General features: G+C 42.4%; 1 protein-coding gene across 3 annotated transcripts in view; it reads left to right on the top strand.

Moving 5' to 3' along the window:
- LOC135873561 (sodium channel protein type 5 subunit alpha-like) overlaps positions 1 to 19,948 on the top strand; it is a 101,651-nt gene that overhangs the window by 44,602 nt on the left and 37,101 nt on the right. Inside the window, exons 16-20 of one of the 3 annotated variants that reach the window (XM_065398163.1) lie at positions 5,151 to 5,584; positions 6,492 to 6,496; positions 9,720 to 9,874; positions 12,339 to 12,462; positions 15,584 to 15,738. In XM_065398163.1, coding sequence (XP_065254235.1) covers positions 5,151 to 5,584; positions 6,492 to 6,496; positions 9,720 to 9,874; positions 12,339 to 12,462; positions 15,584 to 15,738 — 873 coding nt within the window. Of the gene's footprint in view, positions 1 to 5,150; positions 5,598 to 6,491; positions 6,497 to 9,719; positions 9,875 to 12,338; positions 12,463 to 15,583; positions 15,739 to 19,948 lie in introns of all 3 variants that reach the window. The other 2 variants (XM_065398166.1, XM_065398164.1) reach the window with 2 other exon arrangements.

Raw genomic sequence — 19,948 nt, 5'->3', positions numbered from 1 at the left:
GGCTTTTAATTAAAGAAAAAGGTAAAAATCATCTCTGTAAAATTCAGTATGGAAAATAACTTTACAGGGTAATCAAACTTAAAGAGCTCAGAGGACCCCCCTCTAGTCTCAGGTTCAAAGTACAGCAAACAAAGATAAACACTCTAGTAAAAGGTACATTTACAAGTTGAGAAAACAAAGTAAAACTAAGATGCCTTGCCTGGCTTTTTACTTACAAGTTTGAAATATGAGAGACTTGTTTAGAAAGATGGGGAGAACCTGGATTGATGTCTGGTCCCTCTCAGTCCCAAGAGCGAACAACCCCCAAACAAAGAGCACAAACAAAAGCCTTTCGCCCCCCAAGATTTGAAAGTATCTTGTCCCTTTATTGGTCCTTTGGGTCAGGTGTCAGCCAGGTTACCCGAGCTTCTTAACCCTTTACAGGTAAAAGGATTTTGGAGTCTCTGGCCAGGAGGGATTTTATAGTACTGTACACAGGAGAGCTGTTACCCTTCCCTTTATAGTTATGACAGTATACGATATACTGACTTGTCTTTTTATCACTCAGTGGTAAGTCCCCAAAAGATTGGTAAAGAGGTCACACTATGTTGTGCTCTAGAAAATCTCGTTTGTCTTTCACCTTTAGAACTCCTGTTAATATTTAAGTAAGACACTTTCAGTAGTGTAGCAATGAACTCTTTCATATGACAGTGTTCATTCCAGGGAGGAATAATTTTCTAACAGGAAAAAAATATACTGGTAAGAATTTATTTTCTTATCAGGAGTTTGGTGTAAATTATCACTAAGCGTATGATTATCAAAGCTTGTGTCTGCACCGCGTTCTTTGCAATCAGCCCCTGGACCCATATGTAGCCACACTGAAATCAGAATTCTGCCAGTACATAGCTCAATGCAGGCTCATAATTCAGGTCTCTTTAGATGCCAGACATTGGCTCTACTTCTCCTCTCTTTTACACTAGGCTAAATCAGGAGTAACTACATGGAAATCAGTGTAATTACACTACTGTATAAGTAGCATACATAAAAGGAAATGCTGGCCCATTAACTCTGAGATGACATTTTCATTGCCAACTTGCTTTCTGCGTATCAGTGGAATCTTTTTTTTTTTAAATTAAGATTTGATTATTTTTATTATTCCCACACAAAAATTAAGTTCATTTGGAGTTAAGGTTGAAAGCACATAAGAGTAGCTTAAGGGTACCAAACATTACAGGGATGTTTGTAATTACTCCTAAAACAAACATTACAAACCCAGGACATTCAGAGTTAATCAAAAACATCAGCTTGTGATGTTGACATGGCATCCCCCCCCCCACAGTCTCATATTTCAAAACACAATGCAAAATTAACTATATACAGTGAAAGACTCATGGGGTACAAGATCCAATTCTTCTCTTGCTTACACCAGTATAAATCCGGAGTACCTCAATCTGAGTTAACAGAGTTACACTGGTGCAAATGATAAGTGTCCCAGGACCAAAGATTCTCATTATATGTGTTATTTTAAAATTGTAGGTTGGAGCTGGCAGTCATCTATTATAGTAAGAAGCTTAGTGCAATAAAACAAAACAATTTAAAGCTTTCAAAAACTTTATGTGGCAGGAGAAGGGGTAGCCATCTGGGGATAACTGTCTTGTCCAATACGAAGCTTCATAAATGATTATGGACTCCTACCACCTTGATCTTATGACAAAAGAACCGAACAGTCCACAAACAGTGAGGTAGTTGGACACTGGGACAACCACCCTAGGAGACTAGCTGCCAGTAGCTGGCCTGAACCTGCCAACCTCTTTGAGAGAGGGTTTATACCTGAATCCTGTTGCTCTTCCTCTGCTGCTGGGTTTCCTGAATCAAAGTTTCGCCCAGAATTGGCACTTTATCAGGGGAGAGTTTGGGGAAAGTCACAGAAGTAGAGTCAATGGACTTGTCTACAAGAACATTTAGTCTGTTTCAAAGCAGGTTAGATCAAAGCTCACTATGGACCTTTTAGTATGCAGTTACATGGTCCACAGGACATTTAAAGAGCAGCAACCTAATGTGGGGTAGATTTACACCCCAGCTTGATGTGAACTAACTGTTCGTGTATACAAGTCCAGTGATGCTAAACCAAACTAGTCTTGCAGCATTTCCTGATGTTCCAATTATGGGTGTTCCCTTCTCACTACACAAAACACAGAACCCTTCCATTGTGTCCCGGCCTGTCCCCCAGCATATCCTGCTACTCCAAATCCCTATCCCACTGCCGCCACCCTACCCAACACATCTTGTGATTGTGATTTAGTGGTGAATGAAGGCAAGGAGACAGGAGATTTGGATTCTATTTCTAGCTTAATCGCTGATTCACACTGTATCTTGCCCAATGTCACCTAATCTCTATCTCGCTTGGTTTCCCTAACTGTAAAATGTCCCTATAGCTCACTGGGATGTTGGAAGATGAATTAATGTTTCTCAAGAGCTTTGAGAGCCTGAGATGAAAGGTGCTATAGAAGGGCAGTACTATAATGAACAGGCTGGTATGTATTTACTGAATGAAATCAAGAACTCATCATCTGTGTCTCTTTGGTCCCTTACTGATTACAGAGATTCAGTTTTAACTTCAGTGGCATCTGTCATTGTAGAGTAAGAGGATCTGAGTTATATCACTGGAGTCGCTGTGAAATTTTAAGTTGGCATGGTTTTCAGTCTGCACATTTATAAAAAATCAGGCCCTATATACATATCACATTTAGCTTACAAAAGCTCAGCTGGGAATTCACTAACATCATAAACTAATCACTCTTTGTCCCTTCCTAGTCAATAGCATCTCACCTTCCACAACTTCTTACCTTTGCAGAGAAAGTTCCCCGCAGAGATGTCAGAATCAGGTGGACACAGTTCCCTAAGGAATTCTCTTCTAGTCCTTTCAGCGTCTGTCCTGACCTTGGGGAAATTTCTCAGTCTGGTCTTCTAGAGTCCCCATCCTCCCTTTGCTGAAGACATTTACTGGGGATGCACTGTTGGGGGCAATTCCCTTTGAGGTCAAAATCTCATACAGTTTCACCAGGTAACCACCAGATCTAGCAGTGGGAAGGTGGTTGCCCTCCCCCACTCCCACATGTTGAATGTCTCCTGATCCTCTATTTTGTTCCTGCCATCTTACCTGTTTTACAAGTGATGTTTCACAGGAGCATATTGTTAGATTTTTGGGTTCTATTTTTTGCTCTCCCACTATCTCATTGTGTGGACTTAACAAAGTCACTCCATCTCTGTGCCTCCCCATCTGTAAACAAACCCAAACAGAGTTTCCCCATCTGTAAAATGAGGATAACAATGTTCCTTTGGCCCACAGGATGAGTGCCTGGTTATGAAAAAATCCATATTTGTCTAAATGGGATGACAAATGTATAGATCCACCACTCCATTACCCCTCCACTCTGAGCCCCGCCCACATATTCCTGGGACATGAGGCCAAAGAAAAAAATGTTTGTGGGAGCTTCTTAAAATATCGGCAGCACCAGATCTGCACCAGGATTTTAACGCAAAACATTCTGCCAGAGCTGTAATTCAAGGCTTACCAAATGACTTTAAAGGAATTTTACTTCTCTGTTCTCTCGATTTGCTCAGACTTCTCTAAAACCTGACCCAAACCTGAAATCAATGGAAAGACATCTGTTGAATTCAGTGAGCTTTTAGTCAGACCTTCATAAATGAAATTCCCTTTTGTTTCAACACCTTTTTTCAAGAATCTCGTTTAAAAAAATCACCCTTCAAACCCATACTGCAACTTCCAGGGCTTGTCTGTATACATTCTGTTGATGGTGTGCCCATGCCCCGTGCAGTCAAGTTCAGATTCTTTTGGCCAGCAGTGAGAAGCACCACTCAGTTCCTTCTCGCCACCCCTGGCTCAGAGTCAGAACCCTGCAATATCTGAGTCTTTTCACTCACTGTGTGGCCGTATCATTCTTTGTAAATAGTTAGACATTACCTTAATGATTAGAGATAAGATCAGAATAGTGTTTCCATTTTTTCCTCTCCCACCTTCCCTGCTACAACAGTCTTATAACATTAGGATTCTGTATTGGCGAAGGAATTGAGGGGCATTTGGGATTGCCCTACACTTTATGCCCCCATTTGGAGGCATGAGAACACTCAGAGCACAGGTGTGACCCCCAATGGGCACTGCAGGCCAAAAGAATCTAGACTTGAGTGCAAAGGGCATGTGCACACCATCCGTGGAATGTATATAGACAGCTCATCTCAAAAAACCACAGTTACTTTAAGGTAAGTACCCATTTCATCCCCCTTTTATCTTAAAATGAATATAGAAATAGGTTTTCCTCCCAAATTTCTGGCCCCCTCCTCTGGAAAACCCTGGAGGAAAAACCATGATTCTATAACTGCTGATTCAACCACCTCCACCACTATATTTGGAGCAATATATTCATCATCTAACTGGATATACATTTTATAGTGCCGCCTGCAATCAAATTGACTCTGCCTAAGGGGAGTAAGTCCTAGAATATTCTTCATTACAATGCTACAAAGTTGATAGACACACTGAGCCTGATTCTGATCTCATATCCATGCAAATCAGAAGGAGCTCCACTCAGGTCTGGTGTAATTACACCTAGGTAAAATTGTTGTGAGACTAGTATCAGACCTTCATTATCCTGTACTAGGTCCAGACTGTGCCCTTACCCTACAATCCAGGCTGATAGCTCTATTGCACAAATCTCTCCAACAGTGTTTTAACAATATTGTCCTGTTAAAGGAACAGCACCCCCGTAATTAGTGTAGCTGTAATTGTATGTAATTGTCTCCTCCTTGTGGGATTGATGGAGTACTGTGATACACCAATTTTTTTATTAATCTTTTTCGTGTTTCAGTTAAATTGTGTGATTTTTATACATATCCCTGTATTGGCAATAAGGTCATCATTTTATGCTACACAAAATCTACTTTTTTTTCTTTTGAGGATCATGGAAACATATACATTTGTGAGAGCCAAATATGCTGCATGAAAAATAATTTGCTAAACAATCATTTCATTTTGTCTTGTTAAGGTTGGTGCATTAAGAAAAAATTGTTTAGAAACTGGCTAATCTTCAAGCCATTATTTACATTTCAAAATTGTATTGCCATGATTTTCTTTTTATTTCAATTATTTTCAGGTTCTCAACCTGTTCATTGCACTACTGCTGAACTCCTTCAGTGCTGACAACCTCCAAGCACCCGAAGATGATGGAGAGATGAACAATCTTAAGATTGCATTTGCTCGGATCCACAGGGGACTTTACCTGGTGAAACACGCAACATGGCATTACTGTTGTGGACAGTGCCAGCATCCAAAGAAAGCTGCCAAAAAGAAAAAGAAATTAGCTGCCAAGAACACATGTGTGAAGGCTCGGAAAGAAGGGAAAAATTGTAAAGGAAATCACAGTAACAATGGGACTGAGAAAAATGGGAACAAATGCTCAGTTAGCATTCTTGAAGATTTTATCACCAACCCCAACAAGTTTGTCTGTGTCCCTATTGCTGAGGCAGATTCTGATAGTGAAAATTATGAAGAAGATGATGATAAGCCAACAACATTCTCAGAAACTGAGTTCTCTAAACAGGTAAGAAGCATATACAGGGAGAATATGTTTGATACTAATGGGGTTTTTAATTTAGCAAAGCGTGATCCAGCTGCAGGAAGTTTAAGTTAAAAAAGTTCCAACTGGAAATAAGGTTTAGAATTTTTAAAGTTAGGGTGATCAACCATTAGAAGAATTTACCAAGGATTAGGTAAATTCTCCATCACTTGGAGTCTTTAAGTCAAGATTGGATCACAAGTTGCTGGGCTTGATGCAGGAATTACTGGGTGAAATTCTACAGCCTGAGTTATGGACGAATTTATACTAGCTGATCACATTGGTCCATTCTGACCTTGAAATCTATGTTTGGCATCAGTAACCAGGCAGAGAGGAAATAATGTCAAGGGCTCAAGCTGTGAACTCGTAACAAGGAGACCTCTCTTTCTCTTCTGTCATCTCAGCAAAAAGATGGATGGGTTAAGAATGGAATGTAATGGAATGGAATCTTTCAAAGTTGGAAATCATGGAAATCAAGACTGAGGGGAAAAATGGAATGGAATGGAATCTTTCAAAGTTGGAAATCATGGAAATCAAGACTGAGGGGAAAAACAACTGAGGAGAGTTGGCAGTTTTTCAAAGGGACACTATTAAGGGCCCAAAAGCAAGCTATTCCGCTGGTTAGGAAAGATAGAAAATGTGGCAAAAGACCACCTTGGCTTAACCACGAGATCTTGCATGATCTAAAAAATAAAAAGGAGTCATATAAAAAATGGAAACTAGGACAGATTACAAAGGATGAATATAGGCAAACAACACAGGAATGCAGAGGCAAGATTAGAAAGGCAAAGGCACAAAATGAGCTCAAACTAGCTACAGGAATAAAGGGAAACAAGAAGACTTTTTATCAATACATTAGAAGCAAGAGGAAGACCAAAGACAGGGTAGGCCCACTGCTCAGTGAAGAGGGAGAAACAGTAACAGGAAACTTGGAAATGGCAGAGACGCTTAATGACTTCTTTGTTTCGGTCTTCACCGAGAAGTCTGAAGGAATGCCTAACATAGTGAATGCTAATGGGAAGGGGGTAGGTTTAGCAGATAAAATAAAAAAAGAACAAGTTAAAAATCACTTAGAAAAGTTAGATGCCTGCAAGTCACCAGGGCCTGATGAAATGCATCCTAGAATACTCAAGGAGCTACTAGAGGAGGTATCTGAGCCTCTAGCTATTATCTTTGGAAAATCATGGGAGATGGGAGAGATTCCAGAAGACTGGAAAAGGGCAAATATAGTGCCCATCTATAAAAAGGGAAATAAAAACAACCCAGGAAACTACAGACCAGTTAGTTTAACTTCTGTGCCAGGGAAGATAATGGAGCAAGTAATTAAGGAAATCATCTGCAAACACTTGGAAGGTGGTAAGGTGATAGGGAATAGCCAGCATGGATTTGTAAAGAACAAATCATGTCAAACCAATCTGATAGCTTTCTTTGATAGGATAACGAGTCTTGTGGATAAGGGAGAAGCTGTGGATGTGGTATACCTAGACTTTAGTAAGGCATTTGATAGGGTCTCGCATGATATTCTTATCGATAAACTAGGCAAATACAATTTAGATGGGGCTACTATAAGGTGGATGCATAACTGGCTGGATAACCGTACTCAGAGAGTTGTTATTAATGGTTCCCAATCCTGCTGGAAAGGCATAACAAGTGGTGTTCCGCAGGGGTCTGTTTTGGGACCGGCTCTGTTCAATATCTTCATTAACGACTTAGATATTGGCATAGAAAGTACGCTTATTAAGTTTGCAGATGATACCAAACTGGGAGGGATTGCAACTGCTTTGGAGGACAGGGTTGTGACGTTGTACAGTCTATATGGTTTTATAAAAACATGATAATAAGTGAATATAATGTAACTGGGATAGTTTTAGAAAAATATGGTAATAAGTGAATATAACGTAACTGGGATATGCTTCATGCAAAAGGTCTCTTGTAAGGTATCATTACAAAGCTCATAATCTACTGAGTGTGATCATCCTATTTGTATAAATGTACCACTCTTGTATCTAAAACTAGAATTATAAAATATAACTCTGAGGGCCTATTGTAATTATGTAAAGTGTGGGCCATTAATGATGGTTTGGAATCTTGATGACTCCCATTAACAAGGACCATTGTCCGCAGATGGTTGTGTTTACCTGTTAGTCTTCCTGTATATGTGTGTGCTGGCAAGTGGGCAATGAAGTCTTGCAGTGACATGTGATCATGTCACCTGAACTGGAATCCATCTTTAACCTGGTGCTTTTCCAGTGGGGGAGGGGGATGGAAACCCAGAGGGACAAAGGGTTCCCACCTTATGCAAAAGATATATAAAGGGGTGGAAGAGAACAGAGGGAGGGGAGAGGAGCCATCATGAAGAATCCCCTAGCTATCACCTGAGCTGCAACAAGAGCTGTACCAGGGGAAAGAATTGTGCCCAGGCCTGGAAGGTGTCCAGTCTGAGAAAAAACTTACTGAAGCATCTCTGAGGGTGAGATTATCTGTATTCAGTTTGATTAGGCATAGATTTGCACATTTTATTTTATTTTACTTGGTGACTTACTTTGTTCTGTCTGTTACTACTTGGAACCACTTAAATCCTACTGTCTGTATTTAATAAAATCACTTTTTATTTAGTAATTTACTCAGAGTATGTATTAATACCTGGGGGAGCAAACAACTGTGCATATCTCTCTATCAGTGTTATAGAGGGCGAACAATTTATGAGTTTGCCCTGCATAAGCTTTATGCAGGGTAAAACGGATTTATTTGGGTTTAGACCCCATTGGGAGTTGGGCATCTGAGTGCTAAAGACAAGCACACCTCTGTGAGCTGTTTTCAGGTAAACTTGCAGCTTTGGGACAAGTGATTCAGACCCTGGGTCTGTGTCTGGAGCCAGACGGGAGTGTCTGGCTCAGCAAGACAGGGTGCTGGAGTCCTGAGCTGGCAGGGAAAACAGGAGCAGAAGTAGTCTTGGCACATTAGGTGGCAGCTCCCAAGGGGGTTTCTGTGATCCAACCCGTCACAAGGGTCATAATTCAAAATGATCTGGACAAATTGGAGAAATGGTCTGAGGTAAACAGGATGAAGTTTAACAAAGACAAATGCAAAGTGCTCCACTTAGGAAGGAACAATCAGTTTCACACATACAGAATGGGAAGAGACTGTCTAGGAAGGAGTACGGCAGAAAGTGATCTAGGGGTTATAGTGGACCACAAGCTAAATATGAGTCAACAGTGTGATGCTGTTGCAAAAATAGCAAACATGATTCTGGGATGTATTAACAGGTGTGTTGTGAGCAAGACATGAGAATTCATTCTTCCGCTCTACTCTGCGCTGGTTAGGCCTCAACTGGAGTATTGTGTCCAGTTCTGGGCACCGCATTTCAAGAAAGATGTGGAGAAATTGGAGAGGGTCCAGAGAAGAACAACAAGAATGATTAAAGGTCTTGAGAACATGACCTATGAAGGAAGGCTGAAAGAATTGGGTTTGTTTAGTTTGGAAAAGAGAAGACTGAAAGGGGACATGATAGAATCTATGAATCTATATTTATTATATTATGGTGCATAGAAACACATTTTTAAATTTGTCTGAATTTTTGCAGTTCCCCTTTAAGTATGGAGTTGTGATCCATAGGGAGATACTGGGAGGGTTTGGGAGTTGGAGGGTGCCTATTGCTAAGCCAGAGAGAGAGTTTGGGGCCTGCATAGGTATAGAGGGCAGTGCTTGTGTTGCCCATGGGCGGTGGACTTGGTGAGCTGACCCACAGCAGGGACTGACAAGGCTTTCTCTTGCTAAGGGCATGTGGTAGCGAAGTTCCTCAGAATCCTGGGTACCTGTGGGAACGTCACAGGAGTCATGACTGACTATGAATCTAAAATCTCCCCTTCAGATCCTGAGTTCTTCACTTGGTTCTGATGCAAAGATTCCCATTGATTTCAGTGGGCTTTGGATCAGGCCTTAATTTATTTTAGGTAACCAAGGCAAACTTTTCCCACTTTTCTCCAAGACTACAAGTGAGCAGTTCAAGGTGCTTTGTGTTCCATTTGGAGTGTTCTACCTTAAAATTAAGTGTGCTATCCCTCTGCCACAAAAAAGAAAAGAGAAAATAAAATAAACCCATCTTAGATTATCTTCAGCAGGAAAACCACCTGAGGCAGAGGGGAGAGCAATGTAAAAGCCCAGGAGTTTGGAGTAAAGGATCTGAGGTTTTCTCTGAAGACTTAAGTGAGTTTAACATATGTAAACAAAGGAAGGATGAATCTTCACAAGGACAAAAAGAGGTAACACCATGTTCTTACCTAACATGAAATCACCAACATTGGCCAATTCCTGTATGTTCTGTTTCAGTTTTTTGGAATCTAATAAAGATAATGACTCAAAAATAATGTTGTACAATAAATTTTATCTTTATTATTCTATTTTGTGTTTAAAGCACAAGAACTCTTTCTTCGAGTATTGGGAAGGCCTCAGATATCTTAGCCATGCAGGTGTTCATCATAGTTCCATTTTTAATTAATACTTGCATCATAACATGACTGATAAATTTACTTGGCTCGGTTATAGTTAGCTTAAAGTATTCTGTCTCATTGGTTAAGGGTGGAGTAGTTGGATCTCTATGAATGGAAATGGCAAAATGCTGTATTTATAAATATTAATTAAAAACTTTATTAGGAAGAGAAATTGGGTTCTGAGTTGCCTTTGATTCAGAAACATTACCTATAAAATTAACATTGTCTACTTGACATCTGAATTACCAAAAATGTTTTGTCCCAGAAAATGGTTTCAGGGACCATTCTGGTGTTTCCAGTCTTTTTTCTGTATAATTTCAAAACACATTAAATTAATTTTGTATATGTAATCTTAAAAACAATTTTCCAAGCTGAATATCTAAGGGTTATACTCCTCTAGTCAGGGAGTGGACACGTACAATGCTGTCTATATGTCCAATCAAAACAGCTCAGATTTCAAATACAGAATATTTTAAATGAATTGTTCACAAAAACTAAAAAATTAAATCTCATGATTATTTACACAAGTCTTTGGAGAATAATTTTGAATAAGGAACATATTCAAGAAAATCACAAATTGTTCATCAGCAATTTGGAAACAGAAAAAGTGGCAGAATTCACTGAATAAATAATTTGTTATGAATTATTCACACATCTCTAGTGGTGTGAAGTGTGAAATATGCTGGAATACAAGGAAGTCTATGCCAGTGGAGAATACATTATGTTTTATGTGATTACATGTTCTAATTCGTGTAAATTATCGAGGGCATTTTACAGTACTTTCATTCTGAACAGAAATGTGTAGAGCTCTACCAAATAGGACTCTGAATAAACTATACTGTATTTTCATTTCTCTGTCTGTCTCTCTCTCGCTCTCTTTTTCCCCAGGTGGAGTGCGCTGGTTTTAATTGTTTTCAGCTCTAACTAGTGAAATGTTTTAAAGCCTGTCTGTGTTTGAGAACTATATGCACTTAATTCAAGAAAAGTTGGAATCATTCCCATATGCAAGTTTTATTACAGTGATTAATCTAGTACCTTTAAATCTAGCTTTGGCTTTAAGTTGATGTGGAGATATTTCAGGGGAGAAAGTCCATTCCACCAGAATGTTGCCAACTTAGCTATTTTGTCACTAGATTTAGTGACTTTTTGGTTTCCCTAGCGAGAAAATAAGTGTCAAAGTGACCAGTGACAAATCTAGCGACTTTCACTGCCAATTACAGTGACATTCAGAGAAAGAAGTCCCAATATGTATAGTCACAAAATCATTCACAAGCAGCTCAATAGTGTTAATAAAATCCATCCTATGCTCTTCTTATTCATTCTGTTGTATACCAAGTCAATGTCATTACGTCTCAATTGAGCATGTCCTCAGAAGGAATCACATTCCAGGGCTTCTTGGGCTAAGATCACTATAATCTGCAGGTGAGGAAAAGAAGTTTGTGGAGGCTAATTAAATACTTTGCTAAAGCCTGGCGCACTTTGGAGAGAGCAGCACATTAGCCAGGGCTTGTTTTTACCCAAACGTGTTCTTTCTCACCGTTCCATAGTAGGTAGCACACCCTGTGATGCATGGAAAGATGGCTAATGAAGCGGGCTGGGCAGGGGAGGCAGGTTAGCCAGTGAGGAGAGCCGCAAGGATGGAAGGTGGGGTGGGATGAGACAGGGCCACGTGCACCAATGCAGCAGGGAGGGGGGGCACTGTGCCTCCAGGGATAAAGCCCTTACTACAGGATCAAAGATGGAGCTAGCTTGACTTTGTTTCCCCTTTACTCCTTCCCCTGGCTTGGCCTGGGGTTACCTGCCCAGCTGTTTTCAGAAATGAAACCCTGGAAACGGGGGGGGGGAGGGGTCTGACTAGCAGATTTTTGTTTTTAAATCTACTTTCTTGGCTCCCTGCAGTGCCAAGCTCAGGTCAGGTGAATGCCCTCTTCCCCCTGGTTCTGGGCTCTCCCTTTCACTAACCTGTCGGCTCAAATCCAGGCTGGCAAGACAGGCGAAGCTCAGCTGAAATTAACCAACCCCAGCCAACTGGGCTGCAGTGTACAGAGCACCCTTACCAATGAGCAGAGGGCTGCAGTTTCCTTCACAACAACCAGAGGGCACCCTTCTGATGATGACTGTACTGTTGTAGTTGCTTCTGGTGTGCAACAGAATGTAGTAAGAAGAGCATTCAGTTTATTTGAAAGCACAGTGACTACTTTAAACAAAAAATGATACATTGTCTTCTCTTGCAAAGCACCTGGATGACATCAGCTGTTCTGAAGGCAGCACAGTGGATCTGACAAATCCTGAGGAGTTTCTGAAACAGATCTCTGAGCTGGCTGAATTCTTAAAAGAACCTGATAACTGTTTTCCAGAAGGTAAGGATCTGCTAATTTCACTATGACTAGGAAGTGAGACAAACAATCCAAAGCAGCCTGTTCTCCTAGGTAATGTTGAGACACTCAGGCACTCAACACCAAGGCACTCTGTCTACTTGCAAAGTATTTAATAATAATATAATTACTGAGTAGTTGCACAGAACTTTTCATCCATAGATCTCTGTAATAGTCAAACACACATGAAACAGGCGCAGAGAACTTGTTAGTATTCAGCTGAATTTCTGTACGATGGTAAGTCCAGAAGCACAATTTAAATTGCTGCAAAGCTTTACAAGTTTACTTCATGTCAAAACTTGTACTCAATGCTTATTTTAATTTTCACAGCTGGCTCCTTCTAGCCAAAACTAAGAATACTGTGGTTTTCACTAGAGAAAAAATTAAATTTATTAACATTTCATCCAAACCCCTACTTTATATCAGTTATTACTCAGAGCCAACAGTAGTCTCCCTGAACTGTCTGTAGTAGAAGTAACAGGGTAAAACATGTCAGTACCGGGCAAATTAGTCGAAACAATAGTAAAGAATAAAATTGTCAGACACATAGAAGAACATAAATTGTTGAGCAATAGTCAACATGGTTTCTCTAAAGGTAAATCATGTCTTACTAATCTATTAGAGTTCTTTGAAGGGGTCAACAAACATGTGGACAAGGGGGATCCAGTGGACATAGTGTACTTAGATTTCCAGAAAGCCTTTGACAAGGTCCCTCACCAAAGGCTCTTACGTAAATTAACCTTAACTTGGCCCCTTTGTGTATATGCATTATGATACATCCTTTAATTACATGATCACATACTATTTTTTCTATAGCATCCCTGCCTCCTTCAGTGCACAGAATGGATGATTCTCACTTGATAAGCAGCTATTCAATATTTTGTTTTCTCTTTGTTGATCAGTATGCGGTCCCATGCCTTATTTACTGTACACTATTCAAAATCTCCTATGAAGACAGCATTATTAAATTCCTCATGGGCTTTTCTCTGGTGCTTATCACTATAGTACATGAGTGCTTCACAAACAGTAGTTAATGTGTCCCCACAACACCTCTGTAAGGTGAGGGGATGGCATTTTCCCCATTTTACAGATGGGAAACTGAGACTCAGGGAGATTAAGTTCAAAAATATCCACTAATTTTGGGTGCCCAATTTGAGACACCTACGACCTGATTTTTCAGAGTATTTAGCATTATATAGCACTTCCTATGTTCAAAGCACAGATCACATTAATTTCAGTTACTGGTTGTGTGTGCTCAGCACTTCTGCTCATGAGACCCCCCATGGTCTTCTGTTAGGAACCCAGAGAATGAGGAGCATATAATTAGTGACCACCTGTGAAAAGATTGGTTTAAGTGGCTTGACTAGTACCACATAAGAAGTCTGTGGCAGAGACAGAGGTATAGTCTAATTCCCCAGGCATCATTCACCTGCCTTAACCATGAGGCCATCCTTTCTCTTCCTGCAGTCCACTGCCTCATGCACTATACAACATTTGGCTTTTGGAATAAATGAGGCAAGGATCATACAGATAACACTTTTCTTCATTACCACAACCCTTATTCATCCCCAGAGCAGGTCCATCCTTATGCACTGAATCAGACCGGGGTCCAGTGGGGAAAAAAAAAGTATGTGATCGTGTAATTAAAGACTGTATCATAGTCCATATGCACAAAGAGCCAAATTAAGGTTGCACAGGCTTGTGGCAGACACCCAGCAAGGAAAATTTCAGCCCAAATGGTTAAAGTTTGGCAAAGTTATAAGGGAACTGAAAAGGGGGTTTTATAATGGGAAGTGTCAGGCAACCTTAATAATAGGCATTTCTACCTGCCCCAGCTATAATTAAATAAGTACCAAAAAGTATATGAGTGTGAGGTGGGGCAGCTGCCCCACTCTTGCAGAACAGGGGCTAAAAGCAGCCAAGCTAGGTTGATTGGGGAAGCAGCCACAGGTGTGGCTGGCTTAATCAGGCCACAGCTGACCTGGATGAAAGGACTGTGGGGTCAGGAGACAGGGGAGTCTCACTCTAGCCCTGGAGCGAGGTACCTGAGGCGGAGCAGTGCTGGGGAAGGGCAAAGGACACTGGGGAGCTCTAGCCTGGTAAACCCCGAGGCTGCAGGCCTTGTTGAAGGCCTATGAAGTTACTGGGGCTGCAGAAGGGCAGCCTGGCGATAGGCAAAGGCAGCAGGTCCTATCCCTTTGCTGATGATGAGTGGCCATTACAGACTGCAGTCTGCCCCAGGGAAAGGGGGCTGGATGATGACTGGCAGTAACCACTGAGGCAAGGTGGGTTTAGAAGGTTAGGGGTTCCCCTGGGAGGGGAGACCCAGAGTGGGGGTACTGCAGGGGCAGTACCCTGAGGAAAGGGGCACCGGGGTCTGGGAGGGACATGGGGAGCCCTAAGGCAGGTGAGACACCTGCCTGCAGAGAGCGCTCCGGGCTGGACAAGAGCTAATTCCCAGGATGACCCGAAGGAGGTGCCGCACCGGTGAGTCCTCGCCACTACAGAGAGATGTGATGAGATTGAAAGGAAACTTTTCCCGATATTCAACCTACATTTTCCTAAATTGTAAGATCAACTAGACAGTTGACTAGTCGTACAAGTTATATAGTAGAAACCCAGTCAGTTTGTACATTTGAACATAGAATGGATAAATGACTAGAAATGACAAGGTAGGAAACAATCCTGCAGTCAAGGGGGATGGACTAGATGACCCTACAGATTATCTTTATCTCTAATTTCTAAAATACAATGACTGCTTGTGCCAGTTGTGCTGTTCTTCCATCTCTCAATGCTAGTCATGGTGTTGAGATAGCTGGTAAATCTCCAATGCCATGAGGTCCATCCTGTTGTTTTGCCTTTGTTCTGTAAACCCAGCCATCAGCATTCCCAGTGTTCTTACCAATTTCCAGTGAGCTGGAAGGTAGCTCACTAATGGGTGCAAGATATTCCTAATTGCTTAAAAATAATTTTGTAGTTTGCTTTCAAATAATAAAGGACTGAGAAAGAGGAGACAGACAAGTTTGAGGAACTAAAGACTTTCCCCTGAACCCAGAAATTTCCATGGCTGCCCTGGGTACTCATGTAACACGTGTCCCTCTTTCAGGCTGTGTTCGACATTTCCCTTGCTGTGTGGTGAATACCACAAAGTTTCCAGGCAAAATGTGGTGGAACCTGAGGAAAACCTGCTACAAAGTTGTTGAACATAGCTGGTTTGAAAGCTTTATCATATTCATGATCCTGCTGAGCAGCGGTGCCCTGGTAAATTTTTACTTAATCTCATCTCAGGTTGAATTATAATTGTATGCAGAGATGTTACATAGCTTTAATTTAATATCCAAGACATGACTTTTTTGCTTAGGGCAGAAAGGTGTATTTTCAGACTGGTTGGGAGAGGGAAAAATTACTTAGCATAGGGGTAACTTCTTTTTTATAATGACTGTAAAGTACTGTAAGTCACATGACAGATGATTTCCATTCTGCTCGTATATTGGTTTTGCTGTGACTTTTCTGTGGCAGTTGTTTCAAATGCATAGATTATCATTTTTAAGTGCTTCATTAAAATCAAGCATAAGAACAGCCATATTGGATCAAACCAAAGGTACATCTAGCCCAGTATCCTTCTTCCAACAGTGACCAATGCCAGGTGCCCCAGAGGGAATGAACAGAACAGGTAATCATCAAGTGATCCATCCCCTGTCGCCTGTTCCCAGCTTCTGGCAAATGGAGGCTAGGGACACCATCCCTGTCTATCCTGGCTAATAGCCATTGATGGCCCTATCCTCCATGAACTTATCTAGTTCTTTTTTTTATCCCTGTTATAGTATTGGCCTTCACAACGTCCTCTGGCAAGGAGTTCCACAGGTTGACTGTGCATTGTGTGAAAAAATACGAACAGGGGATGAATCACTTGATGATTACCTGTTCTGTTCATTCCCTCTGGGGCACCTGGCATTGGCCACTGTGGAAAGACAGGATACTGGGCTAGATGGAATTTAGATCTGACCCAGTATGACCGTTCTTATGTTCCAAGTGGGTCCAAAAGGGTTAACACTGCTCCTGGAACAATGCAGGAGGTGTGTGTGTGTCCCCTTGCTGTCTGCGGAGGAATGAATACAGTCATTAAAAAACTGGCCCAAACTGACCCAAATCAACAGAGGGTCCAGCAAGACAAAGAGATGCCCCAGTGACTGAACAATCATCTCTAACAGAAGGAAACCCCAGGAAGCAGGACTTGTGAGCTGAGCTGGAGAACAATGTGTCAGGTGACTGGTAGAAAGGGGCTTTTTGGAGGGACTCGGGAGCCCAGATCTGCGGGACAAAGAGGAGAGAGAGCCAGAGATGAAGTCCATCACAACTTGGCTGGCTCATCAAGGCTTGGCTAGGAGGGACTATGGCTTAACTTCTACCTCTCTGTGTTCAGCTAAGGATTTTCAGAAACAGGTGACTAATAAATGGTTACCTTGTTTTGAAAAGACTGACTGTGTCACTGTAAATGCTCACTGAGAGCATTGTGTCCTGAAGGGGCACAGTACAAGCCTCCCACAGGACTCTGGTTTGGCTGGATTCACTGCAGGAATCCATGGAGAGAGACAGGGGATGCTGGTGCCAAAGGCCCAGTCTTAGAGACCATGGGCCTGCCTCTGTGGAACTGTGTAGGTCCTTGGGGCCCGGCACACAAAAGGGGTCACTCCCAGGAAACTGGTGATGGGCTGGGGGGATAGACCTGACTCTGTGACAGTCTCTTTCACCAACATAAGTTGGTCCAATAAAAGATATTACCTCATTCACCTTGTCTCTCTAATATCCTAAGACCAACATGGCTACAACAATACTGCAGAATTTTGTGCCTATATGAAAATATATTGTTCCCCCTAGAATCCACCAAAAATAAAATTCTTTGGGACAGAAGTGATGCACGTATGTGTGTGGGTAACTGTAAGCTACAAGTTGGTAAATTGGTGCAAGTCTGAATGAGTTTAGTGTGAGTCTAAGTTTGTGTAACTTACATATTGAGGGGCCTTAAGTAGATTTAACTAACTTAGTTTCCCTCTAGGATTACATTTTCTTAGACTCACCTCAGAATTTGACTGTTTGTTTCACAGATTGTATCCAGGAAATTTCTAGGCCTGTAATGAAACTTTGTGATAGTCATCTAGGTCTGTAGTTGACTGAGTCTATGGGGTTGTCTTCACTATGGGATACTTCAGTGTTGCTGTGAGTGATGATGCAGGCATCAATTTAGCTGGTCTGATGAAGACATAAGTCGATACAAGAGCACTCTCCCGCCCACTTCAGTACTACATCTCCCCGAAAGGCGGGGCCGGTGGAACGAAGTTTCGCGCCCTAGGCAAAACTTCCACCTTGCGCGCCCCCACCCCCCGCGACAGCTCCGCCCCCTCCGCCCTGAGGCACCCCCCCCAGGGCAGCTCCCCCCCTCCACCCTGAGGCACCCCCCCGCCCCAGCTCACCCCTGCCCTGCCTCCTTCCCGAGCACACCATCACTGCTTCACTTCTCCCGCCTCCCAGGCTTGCGGTGCCTAAGCTGATTGGCGCCGCAAGCCTGGGAGGCAGGAGAAGTGAAGCAGCTCACCCCTGCTCCGCCTCCTGCCTGAGCATGCCGTGGCTGCTTCACTTCTCCCGCCTCCCAGGCTTGTGGTGCCTAAGCTGATTGGTGCCGCCAGCCTGGGAGGCGGGAGAAGTGAAGCAGCCACGGCATGCTCGGGGAGGAGGCGGGGCAGGGGTGAGCTGGGGCGGGGAGTTCCCCTGCGTGCCGCCCCCCCCCCCTTGCTGCAGGCGGCCCTCCGCGCGCTCCACTGCCCCAGCTCCCTCCGCCTAAATGCCGGCGGCGACCGGGGAGGCCGAAGATCCGGCCGCCGCGGTCCCTGCTGAAGAAAATGGTGCCCCCGGCGACCGCCTAGGTCGCCTAAATGGTTGCACCGGCCCTGCCGAAAGGCTGAAGCTATGTCGATGGGAGAGCATCTCCCATCGACATAGCGTGGTGTACACAACACTGTAAATTTATATAAGCTATGTTGACTTAAATTACGTTTCTTACATAACTTAACTAGTATAATTTAGATCAACCTACCGTGTTAGTGCAGAACAGGCCTATATTTGTAACAGGGACACCTGTTTATACTTGTATTAGGATTTTCAGAGACAGGTGATGGAACTCCCAAACTTCCACATGTAACATGTGATGTTCCTCAGCTGCTTTACATCTGCTGCTGATCTCTCTCAAAATTCTGCTTCCAAGATCCTGATTTCTTTGATGTTCTTCCCTAAGTGAAGAATCATGTCAGCTCTCCAGGAAGGTTCCTAGAGCTGAAATGCATACACAATTCTAAATAAGATCCTGCTGTTCCCTTCTTGAAACAAACAACAAATTGTAAGATTATTTCATCATTAAAACAATGACCACATACCAAGTCCTTTCAGCTTTGATACTTCGAGGACTTATTTATGCTGGTGCAGGATTTGAGGAAGCATAAGAGATATCAGAGTTGGCATTTCCACCACCCATCTTTACATTTTCTCATCCCCCATCTCACCGCTTGTAACCACTTTGTCTGCCACAAACAGATTTTTGTGTCACAAAATACAACTTTAATGAAGATTGACTATATATATATATATATATAGCCAGGATTGTTCCTTGCATATGATAATATTTTGTAGCTCTTCCACAGTATCTAATATGTTCTTTTCATTATTGTCACTAGAGCTGGTTGAAAAAATGTTTGGCAAAACTTGTTTTCTCCAAAAAAAAATAATTTTAGGGAACCCCAAATTTTTTACAACATTGTGCCGAGAATCAGGGCGGTGGCCTCAGCCTGCCCTCAAATGAACTCCCTCTGCTCCTCCAGCTGAGCATGGTGGTGTCCTCAGGCCTCGATTGGTAGCTCCTGTGCTGAAAGTGCATGTTCCCAGTCCCCCTGCAACTGCTGTTTCTTCTGAGTACTGCTCACAGGCATACTATGCCTGGTCCCACTCCTCCAAAGTAGGAGCTGGTTAAGGTGGTGTAAGCTGCACTTGCAAGAGAGTGGGTACTAGGTTGCTAGCCCGATGTTGGGAAGAGCAGCAACTCTGGATGCTGCCACCTCAGGTGGGACCACAAAGGTGGTCCCCAACTCCCTCTCTCGCTTCTAGGGAGTCCATGTCACAGTGGTGATAGGGAGCTACATCCAGTTGCTGTGCCACCACAATGAAGTACTCCAGTATGACAGAGGTTGGCAGCAACTTTGGGAATGTTGAAGGGATCCCTTCTCTCCTCCACTCACCCTCCCCATCTTACCCTCCTCACCTCCATCCCTGAATGATGCAGTGAAAATATGAATAAACATGAACAGTAGGGCATTTGCTGTTCTAGATAAAAAAATGTCTAAACAAAGCATTTTGGCATTTTCTCAAATGAAACTTTTTCTGGATTCTATTCTGTGAAACAAAAAAAACTTTTCCAAAATCATGG

Source organism: Emys orbicularis, chromosome 2 (genome assembly GCF_028017835.1).
Source record: "Emys orbicularis isolate rEmyOrb1 chromosome 2, rEmyOrb1.hap1, whole genome shotgun sequence".
NCBI classification, from domain to species: domain Eukaryota; kingdom Metazoa; phylum Chordata; order Testudines; family Emydidae; genus Emys; species Emys orbicularis.
Note: the sequence above shows the minus strand (reverse complement) of the source record. Positions and strands in the feature narration are given on the sequence as shown.